This window comes from Vulpes lagopus, chromosome 3 (assembly GCF_018345385.1).
Source record: "Vulpes lagopus strain Blue_001 chromosome 3, ASM1834538v1, whole genome shotgun sequence".
NCBI classification, from domain to species: Eukaryota; Metazoa; Chordata; class Mammalia; order Carnivora; family Canidae; genus Vulpes; species Vulpes lagopus.
In genome coordinates, this window is record NC_054826.1 from 110248924 (window position 1) to 110271938 (window position 23015).

The 23015-nt window shown below is 39.7% G+C and overlaps 1 protein-coding gene across 9 annotated transcripts in view; it reads right to left on the reverse strand.

Annotated features, from left to right (window-relative positions):
* TNRC6A (trinucleotide repeat containing adaptor 6A) overlaps positions 1-23015 on the reverse strand; it is a 106502-nt gene that overhangs the window by 73468 nt on the left and 10019 nt on the right. For 7 of the 9 annotated variants that reach the window (XR_005986861.1, XM_041749422.1, XM_041749421.1 and 4 more), the window contains exon 3: positions 7782-7869. The exons of the other annotated variants lie outside the window; for them this stretch is intronic. Coding sequence is in view for 6 of the 7 variants with exons in the window: in XM_041749421.1 (XP_041605355.1) it covers positions 7782-7869 (88 nt within the window). In the remaining variant the exon portion in view is untranslated. The remainder of the gene's footprint in view (positions 1-7781; positions 7870-23015) is intronic. 9 annotated transcript variants of the gene reach the window in all.

Genomic DNA, 23015 nt, shown 5'->3' on the forward strand with positions numbered 1-23015 from the left:
GATTGTTATGATAAAATGTTCATATATATTATATAAGACATATACACTTTTATATAAGGAATTTGTCATTTAGATGAACTGCATAGGAAAAGATATGCAAAGAAAGCATGCTTTTCCCACAGATGTGCCCCATTGTCTCTGATAACAATGTTTATTAATGAAAAATGTTTGAAGTGTTTCTTTAGATACACAGCAGAGAAGACCTCATTGTATGACAGTAAATAATAATGGCACTGGACTTTTCTCATTAAGTTTTTAAATGATTTTTCTATAGCTGTCACCTTTAACATTAAATGAATCTACTGAATTTTGCTTAAGTTTAAATGGATTCAAAAATTCTTATTTCAAGTGATAAAAAGTGAATTAGGTTTTCTGGAAGAGAAGCTGAATATAAACACTTTGCCAAATCAGTAATAAACTTAACTCCAGGAAGTTAGGCTGCTCTTTCACTTAAATGTAGTTAACTTTCATGTATTACTGAGTGAGAAAAAATTTCAAACCTATCCGTCACTTCTGAAGCATCTGACAATTCATTGAAATTACCCGTGTTCAGAAGTTAAATTGATGAAAATGCTCCTTTCCCATGCCTACCCTGTCATCCACTCTCTCTGGCATAACAAGGAGCAGGGCTTGAGGGCAGCAGGGCTGCCTCAAGGTACCTCACTCAAACTTCAAGTGCCCCAAAAGGAAAAAACTGGTTATAGACCGAGGCCACAAGCAAAAATCAACTTTTTAGTTAAAGCCAATTGCATGGAGTCCTAAAAATAAAAGATATAAGGACAGGCAGGGAGGTGAGGAAAGACTGAATAATTGTAGCCGAAAAACCAAGAATTGTTCCTAAATATAGATAAAGCCTTCCTTAAGTGCCATGGGGCATGATAATTCTTAGTTATATTAAATTATTGCTATTAAAAATATCATTTTTTGAATCAGATCATTATAGAACTAGATGGCAGGAGACTACATGGCAATTACCCTGATTGTGAAGCCACACCAATCTTTCCCTGGTGAGCCAGAGAGTCAGTCTAGGTGGTGAGCTACTTCACCAAGTTTTAGAGCACTAGTGTAATGTTAAATAATGGAGGCCCATCTTTTACTTTATATGATTCAAAAATTTAAAAAAAAAAAAATTGATGGAAGGACAATGGCAAAAGACCAGTCAACTAACTGGAACACTTAATGTACTTCTGGAGAAACTGTTTTTAAAATCTGATGGTAGAAAAACAGTCTTATTAGAGAGAACCTGGTATATGAATACTTTATGAGAAGTACTAAGGTCAAACAATAAGATACATAATTTTCTGAAACCAAAACATTTTAGCACAAAAATCATTCTGCATGCTGAAAATCTTTTTTTTTTTTTTTGTAACTCTCCTGGTCTCTCCCATAGTTTACTTCCAAAAGAAACTAAGTTACAATACAAAGAAGCCATAACCACATTACTAACTCCCAAGATAGGGTTGTTCTCAAGGACACATACTCTCCAACTCCCTCTGTAAAACAACTCTAAAACAACTCCACGTTGCTTCAGAACAACAGTCAACTTCAAGCATTATTCTGTCATCTACAGAGAATGGCACCGAGAAGACATCCAAGGTGTTTGCCCATCAGAATATTGACTAATATACTGAAGGTATGTGAATAATAGATAGAACCCAAGAGCTCCTAACAGGTTAAGAGGAAACAGAACTCAGCAAGTGACACTTCTTTAAAATAAGTCTTTGGGGGGGGGGGGGGAGGCTTTGTGGATTGGACCAGGAACATAGCATATTACTCAAACCATTAAAAAGGTAATTTTCCAAACAGGCTCAGTGATTTTAAGAGTATTTGTCTACACTGTTCAAAATGGTAGCCATGTTCATATGTTGCTACCAACCCCTGAAGTAAACGGAGTCCAAACTGCTATGTGTAAAATACCAGATTTCTACTTTTTAGCACTAAAAGAAGGTAAAATATCTCATTAACAATATTTGCTATGGATTACATGTTAGAACATTAACATGTTAGATATGTTTGGTTACATAAAATGTTAAAACTAACTTTATCATTTCTTTTTTACTTTTATATGACCTTATCATTTAAACCCTCTGGGTCTCAGTTTCCTTATTCCTCAAATCGAGGGGGATGGGGGAGACTGTATTGTTTACCTTTCAGGGCTATTATGAGGCTCAACTACAACACAGAAAGATTTTTTTTTTTACAACATTATTCAAATGTTAGGTATCACTGTAGATCCTCTTGTACAACAGAATTATAAAGGAATCTGTCAAATCTAGAAGTAAGATTATTTCCATATTGACTTTTTTTCTTAAAAACAAAAACAAAAACAGAGGTATCTGGCTGGCTCAGTTGGTGGAGCATGTGACTCTTGATCTCAGGGTCATGAGTTTGAGCCCCATGTTGGGTATAGAGCCTGCTTTAAAAAAAAAAAAAAAAAAGCTGTGAGTCCACATGCAATTACTACAATTGCCTCGCTTCATGAAGAAAGGTATCAGACAAGTGGTAGACACACAGAATGCCACGTTCTTTGTTTCTGTCAGGCTCTGCACCACTTGTCCCAACCCCTCAATCCCTAAGCGTACTTGAGTGGCTAAGAGCTCAGCGTCTGAAGCCAGACTCTGAATCCTGGCTCCACCATTTAACACTATGTGACCTTGGTCAAAATTAGTTAACTTCCCTAAAGCTCAGTTTCCTCATCTATAAGACAAGAACAAAAACACCTACCCCTGGCAGCCCGGGTGGCTCAGCAGTTTAGCGCTGCCTTCAGCCCAGGGCCTGATCCTGGAGACACAGGATCGAGTCCCGCATCGGGCTCCCTGCATGGAGCCTGCTTCTCCCTCTGCCTGTGTCTCTGCCTCTCTCTCCCTCTCTGTGCCTCTCATGGATAAATAAAATCTTAAAAAACAAAAACAAAAACACCTACCCCGAAGCTGTTGTGAGCCTAGATGGACTGAATTCATGAAGAGAGCTGGGGGTGCGGGGTAGGTGGAGGGTGGCCTTAAGGACCCTGCCAGGCATGCAGGAAGCATTCAAGAGGTATTAATTGTTGCTGCTGCTGCTGTCACCAACCACATGTGCTGGTGCCCTGGCTTAGTCTTTTCACCCTGGGAAATGGCCCAACTGAAACACACTCCAGGTTCCCATGTCCCATTCCTTTTCTCTTTTCCAAATCATCTACCATATCTCACAGTGCCAGGTATTAAAAACTAGTATCGGGAATAAAGAATTGATGGCTCAATTCACCCATTTTGAATGAGATAATTAGGAGTCAGAAAGCTTTTCTAGGATTTCTTAGCAAGCAGCACTCAGCCTAGACTAGACCTCAGACCGCTGCATACGGCAGATGTTTTTTGTTTGTTTTTTAAAAAGGGAACTGAGACTTGTCAGCTGAAATCAGGGGCAGGACTGTAAGAGAACACTTGGCTGCCCTAGAGGGCTGTAGTGCTCCAGCCCGGTTATGTTACCTTACCACCCAGGCTACTGAGAAAGTTTGCTATTTGCACACTGAACATGATCCCTAGTCTCAGAACGACATGGCCTTTGGGAGACATGACGATTAATACTAAAATTCCAGAAAAGAGGAATGAAAGTTGGAAGTTTTCTATAATGTAAGTCTCCCTTAAACCCAAACTGAGTACATTTAAATCCACAAAGCCTGTAACAATCCCTTCAGCTCCTAACACAATAACAAAAATACTCATAAACACTAACTTTAAAGCATTCTCAACACTGAAAGATCCCAATTTGTACTGCTGCTTCCCTTTGGCCCCTCAACCATTATTTGCTTTCTAGGAACTACAATTACATGCTTAAAGGTTATACTAAATTATCCCTCTCTAATTAATCTATTTCTCAACCTCTTTTCCCCTCCTCACAACATTTCTCTCTAGATTCCTTCTAGATACTTCATCTAAAAACAGATCCTGAAGACAAATCCATGGTAACAAGCCACTGCTACCACTGTTGCCCCTTTTTTTAAAGCTAAAGCCCCTTTTTTAGAAGCTAAAATCCTTATTTCCTAAGCCTTGGACTTAGAAGATAATAGCCCTGATTCTTAGATATGAAATCAAAAGCTTTTCAAGTAACAAAATTAAAAATAGAGCCATCCAGTCACTGATCTCGTTGTGAGAGATGTACTGAGGCTGAAATGTCATGAAAATATATAAATTTTGTGTAAAATTTCTTGAAAGAGGAATTTAAATACTTAAATTTATGTTTAAGCAGACAAAATTTTTTAAAAACTACCATAATAAAAACATTACAGTGAGCCTTGCTGGTGTCTCATCATTTATAGAAGGAGTTGTGTTACCTGGTTATTATTTAAAATAGAAAATAACCTGTAATCTGAATTTGAATTCCTTAAAAATATCACAATGGCCGCCAGGAACCATGTTTCTGTACACAGCATAAAGATGTCTTAAATGCTTTACAGAAACTACGTTTTATTATTTGCAGCTTTAAAAAAAAAAAAAGTTCACCTTTAGGTGGTGAAAAATAAGTATAAAGGACAGGGGCACCCAGCTGGCTCACGTGGTGGAACGTGTGACTCTGAATTTCAGGGTTGTGAGTTTGAGCCCCACACGGGGTGTAGAGATTACTTAAAAATAAAATCTTAAAAAAAAAAAAAAAAAAGTACAAAGGAAACACCATGGCATCTAGTTTTGGAAAAGTGTCAGCTGGGGGTCTAAGAAGCTTCCTATCCTATTCCCAGTTCTGTCACTCTGACAAAAACATGGTTGGCCACTTAACTCATTTTAATGCTTGGGCTCCTTCTACCTAAAATGAATAGATCAGAACAGATAGTTATCTGAAGTCTTTCTCAGAAATAAAAATAGGGTTTTTTTTAAACATATGCATACATTACATAAAACAGGCAGATTGTTTTTATCATAGTGAGTTTATGTTCCAACATTCATATAAATGGGCCTGCCTACCTGGCTTATGTAGATGTCTGCCACCTACCTGTATACACCTGCTGGCTCCTACCACAGACAAAAAACAAGCTTAAGGAAACTTGTCTTAAAAGTCTTGTGACTCACAATCTTTCATATGGGCTGTAAGCATGCCAACTTGGGATTCTTTTTTGTTTTTTGTTTTTTTTTTTAATAGCTATTTGGTAACAGCCTATAGAAATACCAGCTGTCCTTACTTCACAATGTGTTATTCAAATTCAGTTGTAAGCTGATTATTTGGAATTTGAAGAACAGTCTTATTTACAGTAGCAGTCTACCCCCCTACACTTAACATTTATTCGAGGTATTAAATTTCCTTTATATTGTGTTCAGTGGCCAGATATTACTGTGTCTACAGGATACACAGGAATACCCTACCAATGCTGAAGATCTGGCTGAAGAAAACACTCTCCGTTATTGCTAAGCCTCTGTGATGATTCCAGTAGGACATGGTTAGGGTGAGAGACTGGAATGGGGTGAGGCAGGGATGGAGTGGGAAAGAATATGAAAAGCTGTCACTTCAGATCTGGTGAGAGGCCAAATGGCACAAAAGTGATCATTCTCATGTTAAAGACACTGACTTGGTGAGTCAGAGATTTGGTTATGAAAGACCATAAAGATGAGCCTTGGCAATTAGAGCCATTATTTGTATTTGTTACAACCCTAAATATTTTTACTTACATCACTCCTTTTAAAAATGTAACTTTTAAAGAAATCATTCCAGTGACCCCCTCCCTTTTTCAGAATTTCCTTAGTAAATAGGGTAAAATCTAAAGAAACACGCTTCATTATATAGTACCTTAGGCTTCTTCTTCTTCTCTAGCCATTTCGTAGACAACCTAACAGCTACATTCTGAATTCCTTAGAAGCAGGGATCAACAGATCTAATGTCAACACTCAGATGCTTGCCACACTACCAATTCTACATAAAGTATACCTATGTATCTTCTTACAAGTCTCTGAAGTTTCCTAGCAGGTCCCTATCACTCAGTAAATGGTCTTCACACCAAAGACCAAGAGTCTCAGAACCTTCTCCCAACCTTAACTTAAAGAGGATACAACTTTTTCCACAACAAATTATCAGCTAAAGACTGATCACAACATGGCAAACACCAACCTGTGTCAACAGGCCTCTCACAGAGATCTATGGTACTGGCAATGCCAAAACTACATACTAGAAACCTATTCTAAAGCCTGATTGTGACAATTACAGATGCATCCCTCCCAGTCACCTCTGAGAGCAGGCAAAAGGCCAAATGCCAAGGGTCACCTATCACCTCTTCACCCTCGATTGTCCAGAGCTCTGTAATCTACCCTTCCCCAGCACTCGCTGATCATGCGGTCAGCTCAGCACTCCAGGACAAAATTCTCTTTCTCCCTTTCTATTCCCTAATCTGGTTAACTGCTCCTGAGATGTACTCCCATCACTCAGTCTGGAACCTGAGCGTCAATTGAAGTCCCTCTCCTTTCATATCCTTCCAACAACTCTGTGGGTTCTTTCCACAGTCCCTCTACTAGCATCCGAGCCTCTAGTTTCTACTTCTTCCAATCCAAGCCCACGGTTTGCTAAAGTAAACATTCTCAAACACAAACTTTTACCTCAGTCGACTGAAAGGCCTTCAGTGTTTTCCCCAACACCTAATAGCTGAAACCTGGAGAAGAGTCCACAGCCTACCACCACCCTCTGCAGTTTCACCCTCTGATACTTCTGCCCTTGGCGTCCTGCCCCTCAACCCCCAATCAAAGCTCATACTCTTCTAAGGCTGCAGGTTGAGTATCGTTGGGTTGACTCAGCTTGCAATCCCGTTCTATTCCACTCCTGGTTCACTTGGCTAACTTCTACTCTAAGACAATTTTCCCTTCCATCGGCCCCATTCCAGGTGGAGTGAAAGCAGTTCTCTGTGCTTCAACAGCTCCCTACCTACCTACCCTACCTACCACAGATTTGGATGCTATTTTTCCCTATTAAATAATGTGGAGGTAAGTGTGCAGCTGTAACACAGTGCCTGGCAAAAGGTTAGAAACTAAAGTCAGAGCTGTCAATGGAATATAAGAGTATAATAGTAATTTCACTGGGTCTTTAAAAAAATTTTTAAGGTCCTTGAAACCTTGATACAGTAGATGAGTGCCCAGCTGTCATCAGGATTCAGATTTTGTAAAAACAAACAAAAACTTTATAATTATGAACATAATCTTTTCTCTTTCCACAGTTTGTATTGTTCTGATTACAGCTTCTGACTATGTACCTTCTAGAGACCCTCTGTAGCAAATTACACCTCAGGCTTATTTTCAAATATCTTAACGTAAGCAGCAAATTCTTGAAATCAGCCCAGGTACTAAACAAAAAATGAAAAGGAAACTGACACCTTATTTCCTACTATGTGCATTATGTGTATTATCTCGTTTAAATTCTCATTTTACAAAACATAAGGAAACTAAGGCCCAGAGAGGCTAAATAAAGTTTAAGGACACACCATGTAGTACACTATGTGGGAGAGTCAGATTTCAATGCAGCTCTCTATGCAGCTACAAATTCCATGTTCTTCTCAAGTAGGGAGAGATGTATATATTATTAGAACCTAGGAACAGCTCATTACTTATATAAAGCACTTACCTTTGAAAAAACTATCGGCAAGATTAAATAACTATGCATTAAATTGTACACACTTGGCAAGTTACTAATATGCATAATCAGAAACATTAAATATTAAAATGAATCTCCACTAAAGTTAAAACATACAATCAAATGCTTTAAAAGATCCAATAAGAGTAGTTTTCTTTTTAAATCTGTTTAGACTGCTTAATAGATAGTTTATACATATATACTACCTTCTTTTGAGCAGCTTCCTTCTTTTTCTTGTCGTCTTTTTTCTTTTTCTTTTCTTCCATCAACTGTTCTTCTTCTTGCACTAAATCCCTGAACCACACAGTTGCAATTAACTTTCCCAGAATGTATTAAGAAATAAAAATAATGTTGCATACAGATTCATTTTCACTCTTATTAGAAATAAAGACATGACAAATTACTCTTTTCATCATTCACTGAAATAAAGCACAACCTGCAACCTCAGTCTAACTCTGGGGCTGCTATTTTGTACTTTGCTTTAGTCAAGTCACAAGTAGCAGAGCTTTTATCTTCATGTCAAGTCAAGGAAGACAACCTAAAATTAGCAAATTTTACTCTAGGAAACAAGCTACTCCCTCCAATTCTAGAATGTAAATCTTGTGTTAAGCCAGAGTTACCTTGCTTCTCACGCCAATCATCAATTAGTAGCTAGGAGCAATGCCTCAGACCTCCCCACAACCCTCTCTGCCCAAGTATCTGGGGTATCTTTGGCTTTCCTTGCTCTAAAAAACTATTATTTTTTCAAAACACAAGTTATTCATAAAAATATCATGCATTTCAGCTTTACAATAATTTCATATTCTATAAACATTCCAAACCATTCTATCAATACATGAGAATCAATAATACACTTATTATACAAGTCTGTTTCAATTCTAAAGATCAGAAAAGCTCAGAGTTGTCAACAGAAGCTCTGGTTCAGGATTTCAAAATGAGAGACTGAGCAAATGGGACTGCCTCTTCCTTTCCACTCCCCCTTACTGAAATGATAGGAAAAAAGGTAATCTATCTCTTCAGAGCTGAGGCATGCGCAAAAGCAAAGAAAGCTACAACCCGAGAGAAGTCTTGAATGGAGGTACGTGCCATCCTCTGGTGGAGCTCCAGAGAGGTTCCAACAGAGCAGGAAAAGCAGAAATAGACACGGAGCAAAGAGACTGCCTGAGGAATAGAAAGGCCAAACTATTCAATATCTCCTACCCACTCTCCATCCCCGTGAATACATGGCCACACAATAGCAGCTGAACTTGAATCCAGCCTAAAAGCAGAAAAACACTCTCTAAAGGAACCAGACCTAGGCAGGAGGCGGGCAAGGCTCCTGCAAGGGTTTTGTGGCCCAGATCAAAGTCTTTATTGGAAAGTATCACCACTGTCCATCATACCCTGAAGCGAAGCCTTCCAATCACCACACTTCTCAGATACAGAACTGCAGGCCAGCCATTCCAGTCAAGGCAGAAACCTCTACAGAAATGAGCCAAGTTAGAGGAAACTCACTCTAGTTACCTACATCAATCACCCTAGATTCTAGAACCTAAACCTTTATCCACAATATCAACAGACACCAAAAACCAGATAGTTGAAGAAAATCAATACATAAAGAGGAACTACCTAATTGTCCTGAGGAAGCTTCCTGGAGAGAATATTATAAATACGGGGCAGACAAGATAAGGTTCAAGGAACGTGAAGTAGACATTTTGGGGAACTGCAAATAGTTTACTGAGGCCAAAATGCAGGTGGCACCGGGGATGCAGAAGAGAGAATCAGAGACAAGCAAATATGTGGCAAACTGGAGTGCAGTGACATCACGCTGAACTGCAGCTGGCTCAGCTGATGGGACACCCTGAGAGGAGCTGCAGGTAGGCAGTGAAAACCAGAACGAGTGACACTATGTATGATTGATAGTAATCCAGCAAAGTTGAATATGTGACCACTAACTTCGGTCAGAAATTGGAAAGAGAGTAGAACTGTTGCTATATTCCGTTGTCATTTTGTTCCAAGTAGAACTGCCATGTGGCTACCAGAGTAGCAAAACAGAATCATGCCAACTACAACCATGACTCACTCTCGCGCCTCTTCTATGTCAGGGAGGCAAGTAGAGTGAGCAAGCCCACGCACTGTGATCCCGACTAAGTCAGGGATGGAACTAGCCACGGCATATGATTAACAGTAAAATCAGTAAACAGATGAACTTATGTCACTGTCCTGTCCTCCATCAAGAGCAGATTACCAGCTCTATTTAACCTTCTATAAGCCTCAGTGTCTTCCTTAAAATTGGAGATAATTTCTGTACTTCATAACATTTTTGTACAGACTGAATGAGGAGTGCTTACTTAACACAGTGCCTCTAGTAAGCACTCAAATGCCTAGTTATAAACTCCTCTCACCAGTTCTCAGTGGCACTCATGACTGTCTTTACTTTTATCAAGATTTTTTTAAAAAGATTTTATTTACTTATTCATGAGAGACAGAGGGAGAGAGAGAGGCAGAGACAAAGAGAGAGGGGGAGAGACACAGGCAGAGGGAGAAGCAGGCTCCATGCAGGGAACCCAACGTGGGACTCGATCCGGGACTCGATCCGGGGACTCCAGGATCATGCCCTGGGCTGAAGGCAGGCGCTCAACCGCTGGGCCATCCAGGCGTCCCTTTTATCAAGATTTTATGGGCACTTATTATGCAGAAACATCAGGAATCTTCAGCACCTGTTCTTTGTGCCCTCCCGTGAATTACAGACACAGGTCTTTGTCCAATCTTCTTGTCACTGTAATTCTACCCTATGGCATGCTCCCTTACTATTTACCTGGAGTTTTTTCTCTCTTCTCATTTTTCATTTTGAAGGCTTTTTGTTGAGGTTAGCAAGTGTTTTCCAGGCCCCAAATGGTGGCTTTAGTACTTAGAAGATGCAGCACATAGTTCTCAAGGGAAAACTACAGTCTCAGCTGATATTCTAAAGAGAGGGGAAAGTTCTATTCCTCAGTACTGTCACAACAGCCAACTGACCACACCTAACTCATATCTCCTCCTCCAGAAAGCCAAGTGGAAAAATATATAAATATGCCACCTGGGCCAAAACACCTGTACCCAAACACTTTGGCTTTTGGGATTTTTTTTTTTTTAAAGATTTTATTTATTTATTCACGACAAACACACAGAGAGGCAGAGACACAGGCAGAGGGAGAAAGCCGATGTGGGACTCGATCCTGGAACCCCAGGATCATGCCCTGAGATGAAGGCAGCTGCCCAACCACTGAGCCACCCAGGTGTCCCAAGCTTTTGGGATTTAAATGCTAGTAGAGTCACTTAAGACATCTGACTCCTAACATTTACATATCTATCAGAAGGAGGAAAGGCTGATAGATCTGATAGGTCTATATGGTTCACCATATTGGACAAATGCTCCACAAGGTAACATTTCAGTCAGCAATCATTCATTCCTTGAAGGTTACTAGCAGGGCACCTCAAATCTGCAAGTTCTGGAACTAGGAATGAGAAGAAACCTCAGAGTGATTAAAATGTCAGTGACTGGGGCACCTGGGTGGCTCAGTGGTTGAGCGTCTTCCTTGGGTCCAGGGTCCTGGGATCAAGTTCTGCATCCGGATCCCCACAGGGAGCCTGCTTCTCCTCTGCCTATCTCTGCCTCTCTCTCTCTCTCTCTGTCTCCCATGGATAAATAAATAAATAATTTTTTTTTTTTTTTTAATGTGACTAAGGGTACCTGGGTAGCTCAGCCAGTTAAGCATTCGATCTTGGTTTCAACTCAGGTCTTGACTCAGAGTTGTGCAATGTCCCACATCAGGCTCCATGCTGAGTGTGGAACCTACTTAAGATTCTCTCTACCCCACGCCCCGCCTCTCTCTACCCCTCTATAAAAAAATGAACATCAGAGACTATTCTGGGCACTTCATGTATATTTTCCCATTTCATTATCACTTTTTTAAAAGTGATAAAGATGTTACCCTTTTACAGATGAAGATACTGAAACACAGAAAAGTGAAATCAATTGTCCAAGGTCATATAGCTAGTATAGGGAGAAGTCAAGATTCAAATCAAGGTTCTCAATGTCCTGGTCTTTCCTCTACAGCATGAAACCCCCCACACTAAAGTACCAGCTCCTTTCAGGAGTCACAGAGAACAAAACCTTTTGCTTTAGACATATTAAACTGATAGATCTTCTAGTATATCTTTCCCCAGACTGCATGCCTCCAAAATCCTTTCCTTGTTTCATTCCACCTTTTACAAGAAGGTAATCTACCAATATGGTAAAATGTACTGCAGGAAAGAAGATATTAGAGTTCCAAGAACCATAGCTGTGTTATCAGGAGCAAGAGGAAAAAACAAACAAACAAACAAAAAACAAAGACAAAGACTGAACAGCCACTGGTCTCAACAAGAGGAGACCAGGCACTGGTGATCTTTGAGAGCAACTGCAGCATTTCTTTTGTGAATGTCTATGGGATGGTGACGTGGGAGAAACAACTAGATACAGCTAGTGCGTGGCTGTAAGGTCCCATATCTGAGGAGTTCAATATCTGAGGCAAGGGGCAGGGGAAGGTAGCTAGAATGCCACCAGAAGTGAGCAAAAAAGCCTGTCCTTTAGGAAAAATTCATTATGGAAAATGTCAGATGCATGACAGAGTATACAGTATGCTATCATCTGTGTAAAAAGCAAGGGAGAGGATATGCACTCCCATTTCCCTGTACGTGTACAAACTGACTATAAAAGAACTCCTCAGGGAAAAAAAAGGAACTCCTCAGAAACAAGTAGTGACTGTGAGGAGGAAGGAGGAACTAGGCAGGTGAGGGATGGGAGCAAGGCTTTCACTATACAAACCTCTTCATATACTTTAATTTCTGAACCATGTGTGAATGATAGCATTAAAAAATTAAATATTAGGGATCCCTGGATGGCGCAGCAGTTTAGTGCCTGCCTTTGGCCCAGGGCGCGATCCTGGAGACCCGGGATCGAATCCCACGTCGGGCTCCTGGTGCATGGAGCCTGCTTCTCCCTCTGCCTGTGTCTCTGTCCCTCTCTCTCTCTCTGTGTGACTATCATAAATAAATAAAAATAAAAAAATTAAATATTAAAATTTTCAAGCATTAACATTAAATGAGTAGATGTTAATATTTTAAAAAGTAAAAAGCTGTTCTCAGGTTCTGGTTTGCTGGGAGATTCGGTCATGGGTGCCTGCAATACTTTGTTGGATATCTTTCTTGTATCTACTGAAACGGTTATATGCTTTTCATCTTTTGATGGCTAATGATTAATTGTGTTGATGGATTTCCTAGTAGTGAACCAAGTTTATATTTGCTAGTATCAACAAAATTCTAAATATTATTTTTAAAAACAAATTTTTCTTTTCGATAAATGCAAATTTAAAAAATGAAATTATAATGTTATACTTTTGTTTTCTAATTTTACTGGCAAAAATGTTCAAGAGTAATAATACCTAGTGCTGGGCATCCCTGGTGGCTCAGAGGTTTAGTGCCGCCTTCAGCCCAGGGCCTGATCCTGGAAACCCGGGATCGAGTCCCACATCAGGCTCCCTGCATGGAGCCTCCTTCTCCCTCTGCCTGTCTGCCTCTCTCTCTCCCTCTCTGTGTCTCTCATGAATAAATAAATAAAATATTAAATAATAATAATAATAATACCTAGTGCTAACAAGAATGACAGTTAAAAGGTTCTCTTATATTGCTGGTGAAAAACTATTATAATCTTTGGAAAGTATTGTGGTAAGAGTTTTAACAAGTTATACACATGGTAGTTAGCCAACTTATTCAGCAGAATGTATCTGATGGTAATAAACTCCTAGTATGCAAGGCCATGTGCATATCAAAGTTCACTGCAAGGTTCACAAGGGCTGAAAAGCAGAAAAACGAAATGTCTGTTAATGAAGAAATGGCTATTCTATGGCATAGCAGAGCATTTTGTATCGAAAAGGAGTGGATCTGTTTATTGATTTGAAAGAATGTTCTTTTCAAAAAATTTTTGAAGACCTTTTAATTTTAAAAAAGTTTAAGATTTTTTAATTTTTAAAGGTTTTATTTAAAAATTTTTAAAAGATTTTTATATTGTTTAATTTAAATGTTTATTCTATTATAAAGATTGTACTGTTTTTTAAACTAATCACTAAACCTAATGTGGGGCTTAAACCCACAACCCTAAGACCAAGAGTCCCAGGCTCCACCGACTGAGCCAGCCAGCCACTGAAGAATATTCCTTTTTTTAAAAAAAGAAAAAGCAAATTGCAGAAATGTGAATGTTATCCCATACTTTTTTCAAGCTGTTTGTATGTGTTTGAACAACTTTATACAAATTTAGAGAAAAAGACACAAGGAAACATCCTCCTGAACTAGGAACAGAGTAACCTCACAACTGGACCAAGTATTTAGAGAAATTAATTTTTTTAAAAAAGTGCATCTTGGGACTTCTGGGTGGCTCAGTGGTTTAGTGCCTGCCTTCAGCCCAGGGCGTGATCCCGGAGTCCCAGGATCGAGTCCCACATCAGGCTCCCTGCATGGAGCCTGCTTCTCCTTCTGCCTGTGTCGCTGTCTCTCTCTCTCTCTCTGTGTCTCTCATGAATAAATAAATAAAATCTTTTAAAAAATTAAATAAATAAAATAAATAAAATAAAACGTGCATCTTGGGGGCTCCTGGCTGGCTCAGTCAGAAGTGTTTGACTCGATCTCAGGGTGGAGACTGTTCAAGTCCCATTTTGGGTATAGAGATTACTTAAATAATAAAAAGTACATCTCAATTTGAAATGTTAACATGTATATTATTTTTGTAAATTACTACCAGAGAAATGTTTAAAATACCCTAAAGCCCAGGATTTGCTTTCACTACTCCAGGCCCCACCCCATTCCTCAAAAAAGGAAAAGAGAAAAATGCAACATGATTGACAAAATGTTGGCAATTGCTGAAATGGGTGCACGTAGCTTCCTTATTCAGTTCTGTTCTAATCTATGTACGTTTGAAATTATCTGTAATAAAAGACAAAAAAATTACAAGCCTCCAAACATATGATTAAAGGCAATAAGGAGAGAGATTAGAGAGAGGAAGAAGCAAAAGAGTGTCAGAACAGTCTTGGGAGCAGGAAGAGAATGGGTAAGACAAGTGCCCATGCTAGCAGCAGGACACAGCTGGGATCCAGAATGCCCTTCCTTGTCCTGCTCTTCCCAGTGCTTGATGGGTCAGTTTTTCCTACATTCCCAAGAGGAGTATCATTAGAAGTAATCACTTCCAGGGTACGGGGATGGGTCAGTCAGTTAAGCCTCTGCCTTTGGCTCAGGTCATGATCTCAGAGTCCTGGGATCTAGCCCCATGTCAGGCTCCCTACTGAGTGGGGAGTCTGCTTCTCCCTCTCCCTCTGCCTGCCATTGTGCCTACTTGTGCTCTTCCCTTTCTCTGTCAAAATAAAATAAAAGTCTTTTTTTTTTTAATAAAAATCTTTTTAAAAACTAAAAAAAAAAAGTAATCACTTTCAAAGGGTACTTTTATAAGCTGCTGTTGAAGTATGGACTAATAGAGTCCACCAGTGAAGAAGTTGGAAGTATCTAATATTAGATTTTCAAATGTCACTATGTCATGATCCATCAATTCCAATCTAAGCCCATAAAAAAGAAATTGTACAAAAACAGATCCTGTAAAATAGCCTAAAAGCCAATCAACAGAGAAAAGTTAAACCATAATGTACTCATACCATAGAATCCTACACAGCAGGTTAAGAAATTGAAGGGGGTTTGTAGATTTCCATGGCATGCAGAGAAGAGTTAACACAGCAGGTCTGAGACTGAGATCCTTACAAAGGTCAGCCCTTGGCTTGGTGTCAAGGCAGCTGGATTTCAGAGAGGTTCCCATCATTCCCTAAGTGATAAGGGTAAACTATACAAACAATACAGTTTATGCTGAAAACCTTTCCCTTTGGGAATCTGGGATGTTGGTACATGTTAGAGGGTGCCTATGTGACCGGCCCCTAAAAGAAACCTGAATTTCTAACGAGCTTTCCTGGTAGATGTCTTACACATGTTGTCATAATTTGATGCTAGACAAATTGAGCATGTCTTGTGTGACATGACAGGGAGAGAACTCTTGGCAATAGACACCTAGTTTCCTCTGCATTTTGTTCAATGTGCCTTTTCTGATACTTGATGTAATAGATCATAGCCATGAGTACAGCTGTATGTTGAATCCCAGTGAATCATCAAACCTGAGGGTGATCTTGGGGACCACCTAACAAACATAGCTTTACAGATAAAGATCTCTAGGACACACTCCTGAGAAGGTCACACTATTCAGATCAGTATATCATTTGTTAGGGAAAAAAAAAAATCCCATTAAAAAGTACACTTTTTCCACAGTACAGTTGAGAAGCAGACCCTCAAAGTTACATGGATGAGCTGACTCTGCATCCAAAACTATTTAGTGGTAACCTATACAATGTTTAGTCAATGAAACAATAAAACTTGCTTACGAATTCCTACAAGCCAAGCAGTCTCTGGCACTAGGAAAACCTAAGCAGAAAACATGATTTTAAACTAGAATTTTGTAGAAACAACTGAACACACCTAAATAAGGAAACAAGCAATCATTTGGCAGAGGCTGTAAGCAAGTACAGGAAAATAAGATATGCACAAGAGCTGTTAGAGCTACGGAAGTCTTCAAGGAGCAGTAAGTTGATCTTCTTGAAGGATCTTGAAGAAGAGTCTTCTACAGACAAAGGTGGGCCTTTTCAGGCAAGGGAGCAGAGATGAACACCAGTAAAGCAGGGAGAATGGTCAGCATGGTGATTTCAGGGAGCAGTATTGACAGGGAAAGAAAAAGGGAGGAATAGCTGGGTAAAAGTAGGACACAACCTGCTAATAAACAGGGATAGAAACCTAGTGTACTAATTCGAGTAAATGTGTAACATCCTCAGCCACAATGGTGGACTTGACTGGAAATGAAAAGCAAAGAATAACACCAAGGTAATCTTAAGAAACTAGAATAGTTGACGGTATTAATAAGAACGACAGGAAAGATAGGTTAATGACAACTCCAGGTTTTAGAAAGCAAACATTTTTAAATGAAGGCTCTGCTGTTGAAACTGATCATGCCATAATGGGACAAGGGGTTATATCTTGTTTTACGAAACAGAAGACTGGGGGCAGCGTTCCAGAGGGCCCAACTGGCCTATCAGTCAGCAATGTACCACAAGCCAGCTCATCACCATGCAGAAGCCAGCTGTATGTGACAAGCTGGTTATGAAAATACATTTCATATCTTCTGCCAAAAATGCTCTTCTCCTACTTTTCCCCTTACACTCTATTCTATTTTCTCCCAGCCTTCCTGCTTCCCCTTTTCTAGCTGCTTGCCAATCCTCCCTTCTCTTTTTGTCCTTCTCGCCCTCCTACATGTAAATTAATCACCAAAGCCAGTCTAGCACCACACAGTACAAAGTCACTGGTAATCATCAGAACTATGACCTTGCCACATGGTAGAGATGGAAACTCAGCTGCAGGAGAATAGGTAAGAATGAAATCAGGGGTTTGGAGATGCTTTTCAAAACCTTTGGCAGTGATACAAAGATGACAATAAAAATGAAACCTTAAAAATAAAGACAACTAGGGATGCCTGGGTGGCTCAGCGGTTTAGCCTCTGCCTTCGGCTCAGGGCATGATCCCAAAGTCCCAGGATCGAGTCCCATATCGGGCTCCGTGCATGGACCCTGCTTCCCCCCTCTGCCTGTGTCTCTGTCTCTCATGAATAAATAAAATCTTTAAAATAAATAAATAAATACATACATACTAGTAATTATTTGCAGGTAGAAAAGGGGTCAAGGAATAAAAGTATCAGAGAAAGTGGTGGCAGAGGGGATGGCACAAAAGAGGCTAGTTTCCAGTCACAGGTAGTTTAATCTCCACAAATACTGAAGGAGTTCAATAAAAGTGATGCATTCATAAAATGGAATTTATACAACTATAAAACAGAGAAGATGACCTCTATGTTCTGGTCAGAAAGGATCAGGAAGGTGTGAAGTTAACTGGAAGAAAACTCTAAGATTCAGTATACTATGTTTTGTGTTAAAAGGAAGAAACAGGGATCCCTGGGTGGCGCAGCAGTTTGGCGCCTGCCTTTGGCCCAGGGCGCGATCCTGGAGACCCGGGATCGAATCCCACATCGGGCTCCCGGTGCATGGAGCCTGCTTCTCCCTCTGCCTGTGTCTCTGCCTCTCTCTCTCTCTGTGACTATAATAAAAAATAAATAAATAAATAAAACCAAAATAAAAATAAATAAATAAATAAAATCTTTAAAAAAAAAAAAGGAAGAAACAGATAAAAATATATATCCCCATGTGTTTGTATTTGCATAAAGAAATTCTGGAAACACATACATAAATAAGAATATTTGTGGCAGGAATATGTGGAGCAAAAAGGACAAAAGAAAGGATGGCAACAATACTGTATATTTCTAGAAACTATGTGATTTTGAGCCATAAAGCACAGACAGAAAGCTTAGCTCTAGAGGCACAGGTGGGAGTGAAGAGTCAGTGTATCTTTCCCTTAAGAATGAATGGAAAATAGGACAGAGAGAGCAGTGTGTCATCCAATGATAAATAGTCTGGATCTCTTCAAAAAGTAAGAGCTGAGCCTTAAAGGGGGTTTCCACTGGCCCCATAATCTGAGCAACAAAATAAGGCAAATAAAGGATTATTATCCATTGAATAGAATATTATTAAGAATCCATGAGTTCTTACTGATATTAATAAATGAATGGATGGATGAATGAATGAACAGGGTAAAGGGAAAGATCTTGAGGCAGAATGTCGACTAATGTAGAAAAAATGATGGGCCGTGGAAAGTCACCATTTGGTGATCCATTGATTCAGGCAGGAATCCTGATGAAAAACAAAGTATTTTACATAGTCTCAAAGTTCTCCCATCAATAATTATTAACTACAAAAGCATTTACAAACCTGACATGTATCACCCTAACCAAGTAATTGAAATTATGATCACCAGTAATGGGATAAATGAATGTCACGCACTTCCTGACAGGACACACTACTGAACACACAACATCCGGTTCTGCGCTATTCCTGCCAAAAATGCATTAACCTGAACTCAATTGAGAAAAAACATCACACAAATATGGACTAAAAAACATCCTACCGAATAACTAGCCTGTACCCTCTAAAAAATATTAAGGCCTTCAAAAACAAAGACTGAGAAGCTTCCAGAATGCAGGTGACTAAATGAACATGAAAACTAAATGCAAAAACAAAACAAAAAGAAAATGCACCTGAGTTAAATGCAACCTGAGTTCCCGGATTAAATCTCTGATGAGAAAAAAATTTTTTTTTTATTTGCTCTAATAGGCATTTTTGAGACAACTGGCAAAATTTGAGTAAGGTCTGTAACTTCACTATTAAGGCTGCACCAACACTACTTTCCCAATTTTTTTTAAAGATTTTATTTATTCATGGGATCCCTGGGTGGCGCAGCGGTTTGGCGCCTGCCTTTGGCCCAGGGCGCGATCCTGGAGACCCGGGATCGAATCCCACGTCGGGCTCCCGGTGCATGGAGCCTGCTTCTCCCTCTGCCTGTGTCTCTGCCTCTCTTTCTCTCTGTGACTATCGTAAATAAATAAAAAATTAAAAAAAAAAAAGAAATAAATAAAGATTTTATTTATTCATGAGGGAGAGAAAGAGAGAGGCAGAGACACAGGCAGAGGGAGAAGCAGGGTCTATGCAGGGAGCCCGACATGGGACCCCAGGATCACACCCTGGGTTGAAGGCGGTGCTAAACCGCTGAGCCACCCGGGCGGCCCTACTTTCCCAATTTTGATAATGGTACTGCAGTTACTAAGAAAATGTCTTTGGGGTGCTTGGGTGGCTCAATCAGCTACGTGTCTGACTTCAGCCCAGGTCTTGATCTCAGGGTTGCCGAGTTCAAGCCCTGCATTGGCAGTCTACCTTTTTCTTTTTTTTTTTTAAGTCTTTGCTTTTAGGAAATAACTACTTAAAAGTTTTCAGGTAAAGGAATATTGTGCTTTCAGGTCACTCTAAAAGGGTTCAGAAAAAAATAGTATATGTAAAAAGAGAGAATGATAAAGAAAATATGGTTAAATGTTAGCATTTAAGGAATACACATGATGGATATTCAGGAATTCTTTGATCTATTCTTGCAAAATTTCTCTAAATCTGAAATTATTTTAAAATAAAAAGCTCAGGTTGAGGACAGTTGGTGAGATTAGAAACAGGAGAACAGGTACCCCATCACAATGACAGAAACACTCTATAGGAGCACCTGGGTGGCTCAGTTTGTTAGGTGTCTTCCTTCTGATCAGGTCATGATCTTGGGTCCTGGGATTGAGCCCCGTGTCCGGCTCCCTGGTCAGTGTATGCTCCCTCTCTCCCCTTGTCCCTCCCCCACACTCACCCTCTCTTTCTCAAATAAATAAATAAAATCTTTAAAAAGAAAGAAAGAGGGCAGCCCGGGTGGCTCAGCAATTTAGCGCACCTTCGGCCCAAGGAGTGATCCTGGAGACCCAGGATCAAGTCCCACGTTGGGCTTCCTGCATGGAGCCTGCTTCTCCCTCTGCCTGTGTGTCTGCCTCTCTCTCTGCCTTTCTCTCCCTCTCTCTCTCTCTCTGTCTCTCATGAATAAATAAATAAAATCTTTTTAAAAAATAAAATTAAAAAATAAAAAGAAAGGAAGAAAGAAGGGGGGGGGGAGGGAAGAAAGTAAGCCTAAGTGATTTGTACAGTACAAACATTGATCCAAAACATGGTTTGCTAAACTACCTTCCTAAACTCTACTTCTCTTCTGAGGCTTAAGTTAATTACTAGTTCCTTCATGATTCTTTCCAACTCATACAAACCTCACCCTTGACCTCTAATTAAACAATGCTCATTTTCTAATTATTTCAGATGTTAATCTCACTCTTCCAAATAGGACTAATTGCAGCTCTGAGGGCAAAAACCAGTTCTACTTGTATTGTACTCCCCAGCACTGGGCCCTGCAATTAAATTCCTGCTTCTTGCTTTTACTAACACTCTAACCCTATTACCATCACCAAAGAGGTGTTCTTTTCACTCTTACTTCTACCCGAGTTCTGCTACTTACGGGCTTCAGTCTCCACTACTTACTTGTGTCAGCAACTGGTTTGTTTTCTCTGAAGCTTCCATCTCCTCATTTGTAAGAAGTCTCAAATTGTACTTCCTACCTAGCTTGATTGTGAAAGTTAAATTAGGTAAGTGGTTAGCAGATGCACAGAATATGTACACTCATTGTTAGCTATAAGACTTAGGTACAAGACACTGTACTAAGACTAACGTTGGGATACAAAGGTTGCAATTGAAGAAGGGAGAACCTACAGTAGAAAACAGAACTGATACAGCATTTCGAATGACTTTCATCAAGACAAAAGATATCAAGTGTTAATGAGGACACCAAAGAAAGGGAACCCTTTGCCCTGCTGGGAATGTAACTTGGTGAACCCACTAAGTTACAACTTAAAAGCTCCTCAAAAAATTAAAAATACAACTACCAATGACCCAGTAATCCCACTTCTGGGTACATATCCAAAGGAAATAAAAACAATATATCAAAAGTGTATGTGCCCTCCCATGTTTACTGCAGCATGATTCACAACAGCCAAGATATGGAAACAATCTAAGTATCCATCGGTCAGTGAATGAAGTAGATGTGGGGTGTGTGAGCGCACGCACAATGGAATATTATTCAGCCATAAGAAGGAAATTTTCCCATTTGCAATAACCTGGATGGGCCTCTAGGGCACTGTGCTAAGTGAAATAAGAGAAAGACAAATACTGTACTTATGTGTAGAATCTAAACAAAGTTGAACTTGTAGAAACAAAGCAGAACAGTGGTTACCAGGGGCTAGGGAATGGGGGGAATTGGGGAGATGCTGTCAAAGTATACAAACTTGAAACTAGAATAGAAGTTCTGGAAATCAAGTAAACAGAATCGTGATTATAGCCAATACCGTATTATATACTTCAAAGTTGTTAAAAGGCTAGATAGATCTCAAATGTTCTCACCAAAAAAAGAATGCTAACTATGTGACAAAATAGAGGTGTTAACCAACACTAATGGTGGTAATAATACCACAATATATAAACATATATCAGTATACTCTACAACTTCAACTTACACAAAGTTAGATTCCAGTATCTTAAAAACAAAAATAAAAACAGCACACAAGGGCAATGCACTAAACTCGGGGAGGAAAATGAGTTAACCGTATCTTTATAAAGCTAGAAAAACTTGAAAACAGAACTCTACACATAAAAATAATTATTTTAGCACAGTGAAGAATGATAGATTCCAGAACATTTCAAGATCCCAAACCAGACCAAACTAAGTACCAGGAACCCAAAAAAGACAAAGACATCAAAACTCCAGACTAATAACTTTTATGCATACAGACACAAAAACCCTGAAAAGAAGACTAATAAATTGAACCAGCAACATATAAAAAGGACAAATCAAGCCCTAGCGGGATTTACCCCAGGAATGTAAGGTGGGCTTAGCATATGAAAAGCAATGTAATACAACATATTAAGAGAACAAAGGACAGCAACTACTTGATGATCTTACTAGACACAGAAAAAACACCCGACAAAAATCCAAACTTCCATGACAAGATAAAAAACACTCAAACTAGGAGAAGGAAATTTCCATAACCTGATAAAGGCCATCTACAAAAAGCCCACAGCTCACAACACACACAACAGTTAAAACTGAATGCTTGGGATCCCTGGGTGGTGCAGCGGTTTAGCGCCTGCCTTTGGCCCAGGGCGCAATCCTGGAGACCCGGGATCGAATCCCACGTCGGGCTCCTGGTGCATGGAGCCTGCTTCTCCCTCTGCCTGTGTCTCTGCCTCTCTCTCTGTGTGACCATCATAAATAAATAAAAATAAAAAATAAAAAAACTGAATGCTTTTTCTCCAAGATGAGAATAGAGACAAAAATGTTCACTCTTGCCACTTCTAGTCAACACTGTACTGTAGGCTCCATTCAGAAAAAATGGGCAAGAAAAACACATAAATACAGGGATTGGAAAGGAACTTATATAAAAACATCTCTAGGGATCCCTGGGTGGCGCAGCGGTTTGGCGCCTGCCTTTGACCCAGGGCGCGATCCTGGACACCCGGGATCGAATCCCACGTCAGGCTCCCGGTGCATGGAGCCTGTTTCTCCCTCTGCCTGTGTCTCTGCCTCTCTCTCTCTCTCTCTCTCTCTCTGTGACTATCATAAATAAATAAAAATTTAAAAAAAAAATTAAAAAAAAAATCTCTATTCACCGATGATACAGGCTTTAGAGAGCTAGCCCTGAAATACACACACACACACACACACACCGGCTAATAGAAATACTAAGTTCGGCACAGTTGCAGGATAGAGGATCAACAATTATCAACGGATTGGGCGCCTGGGTG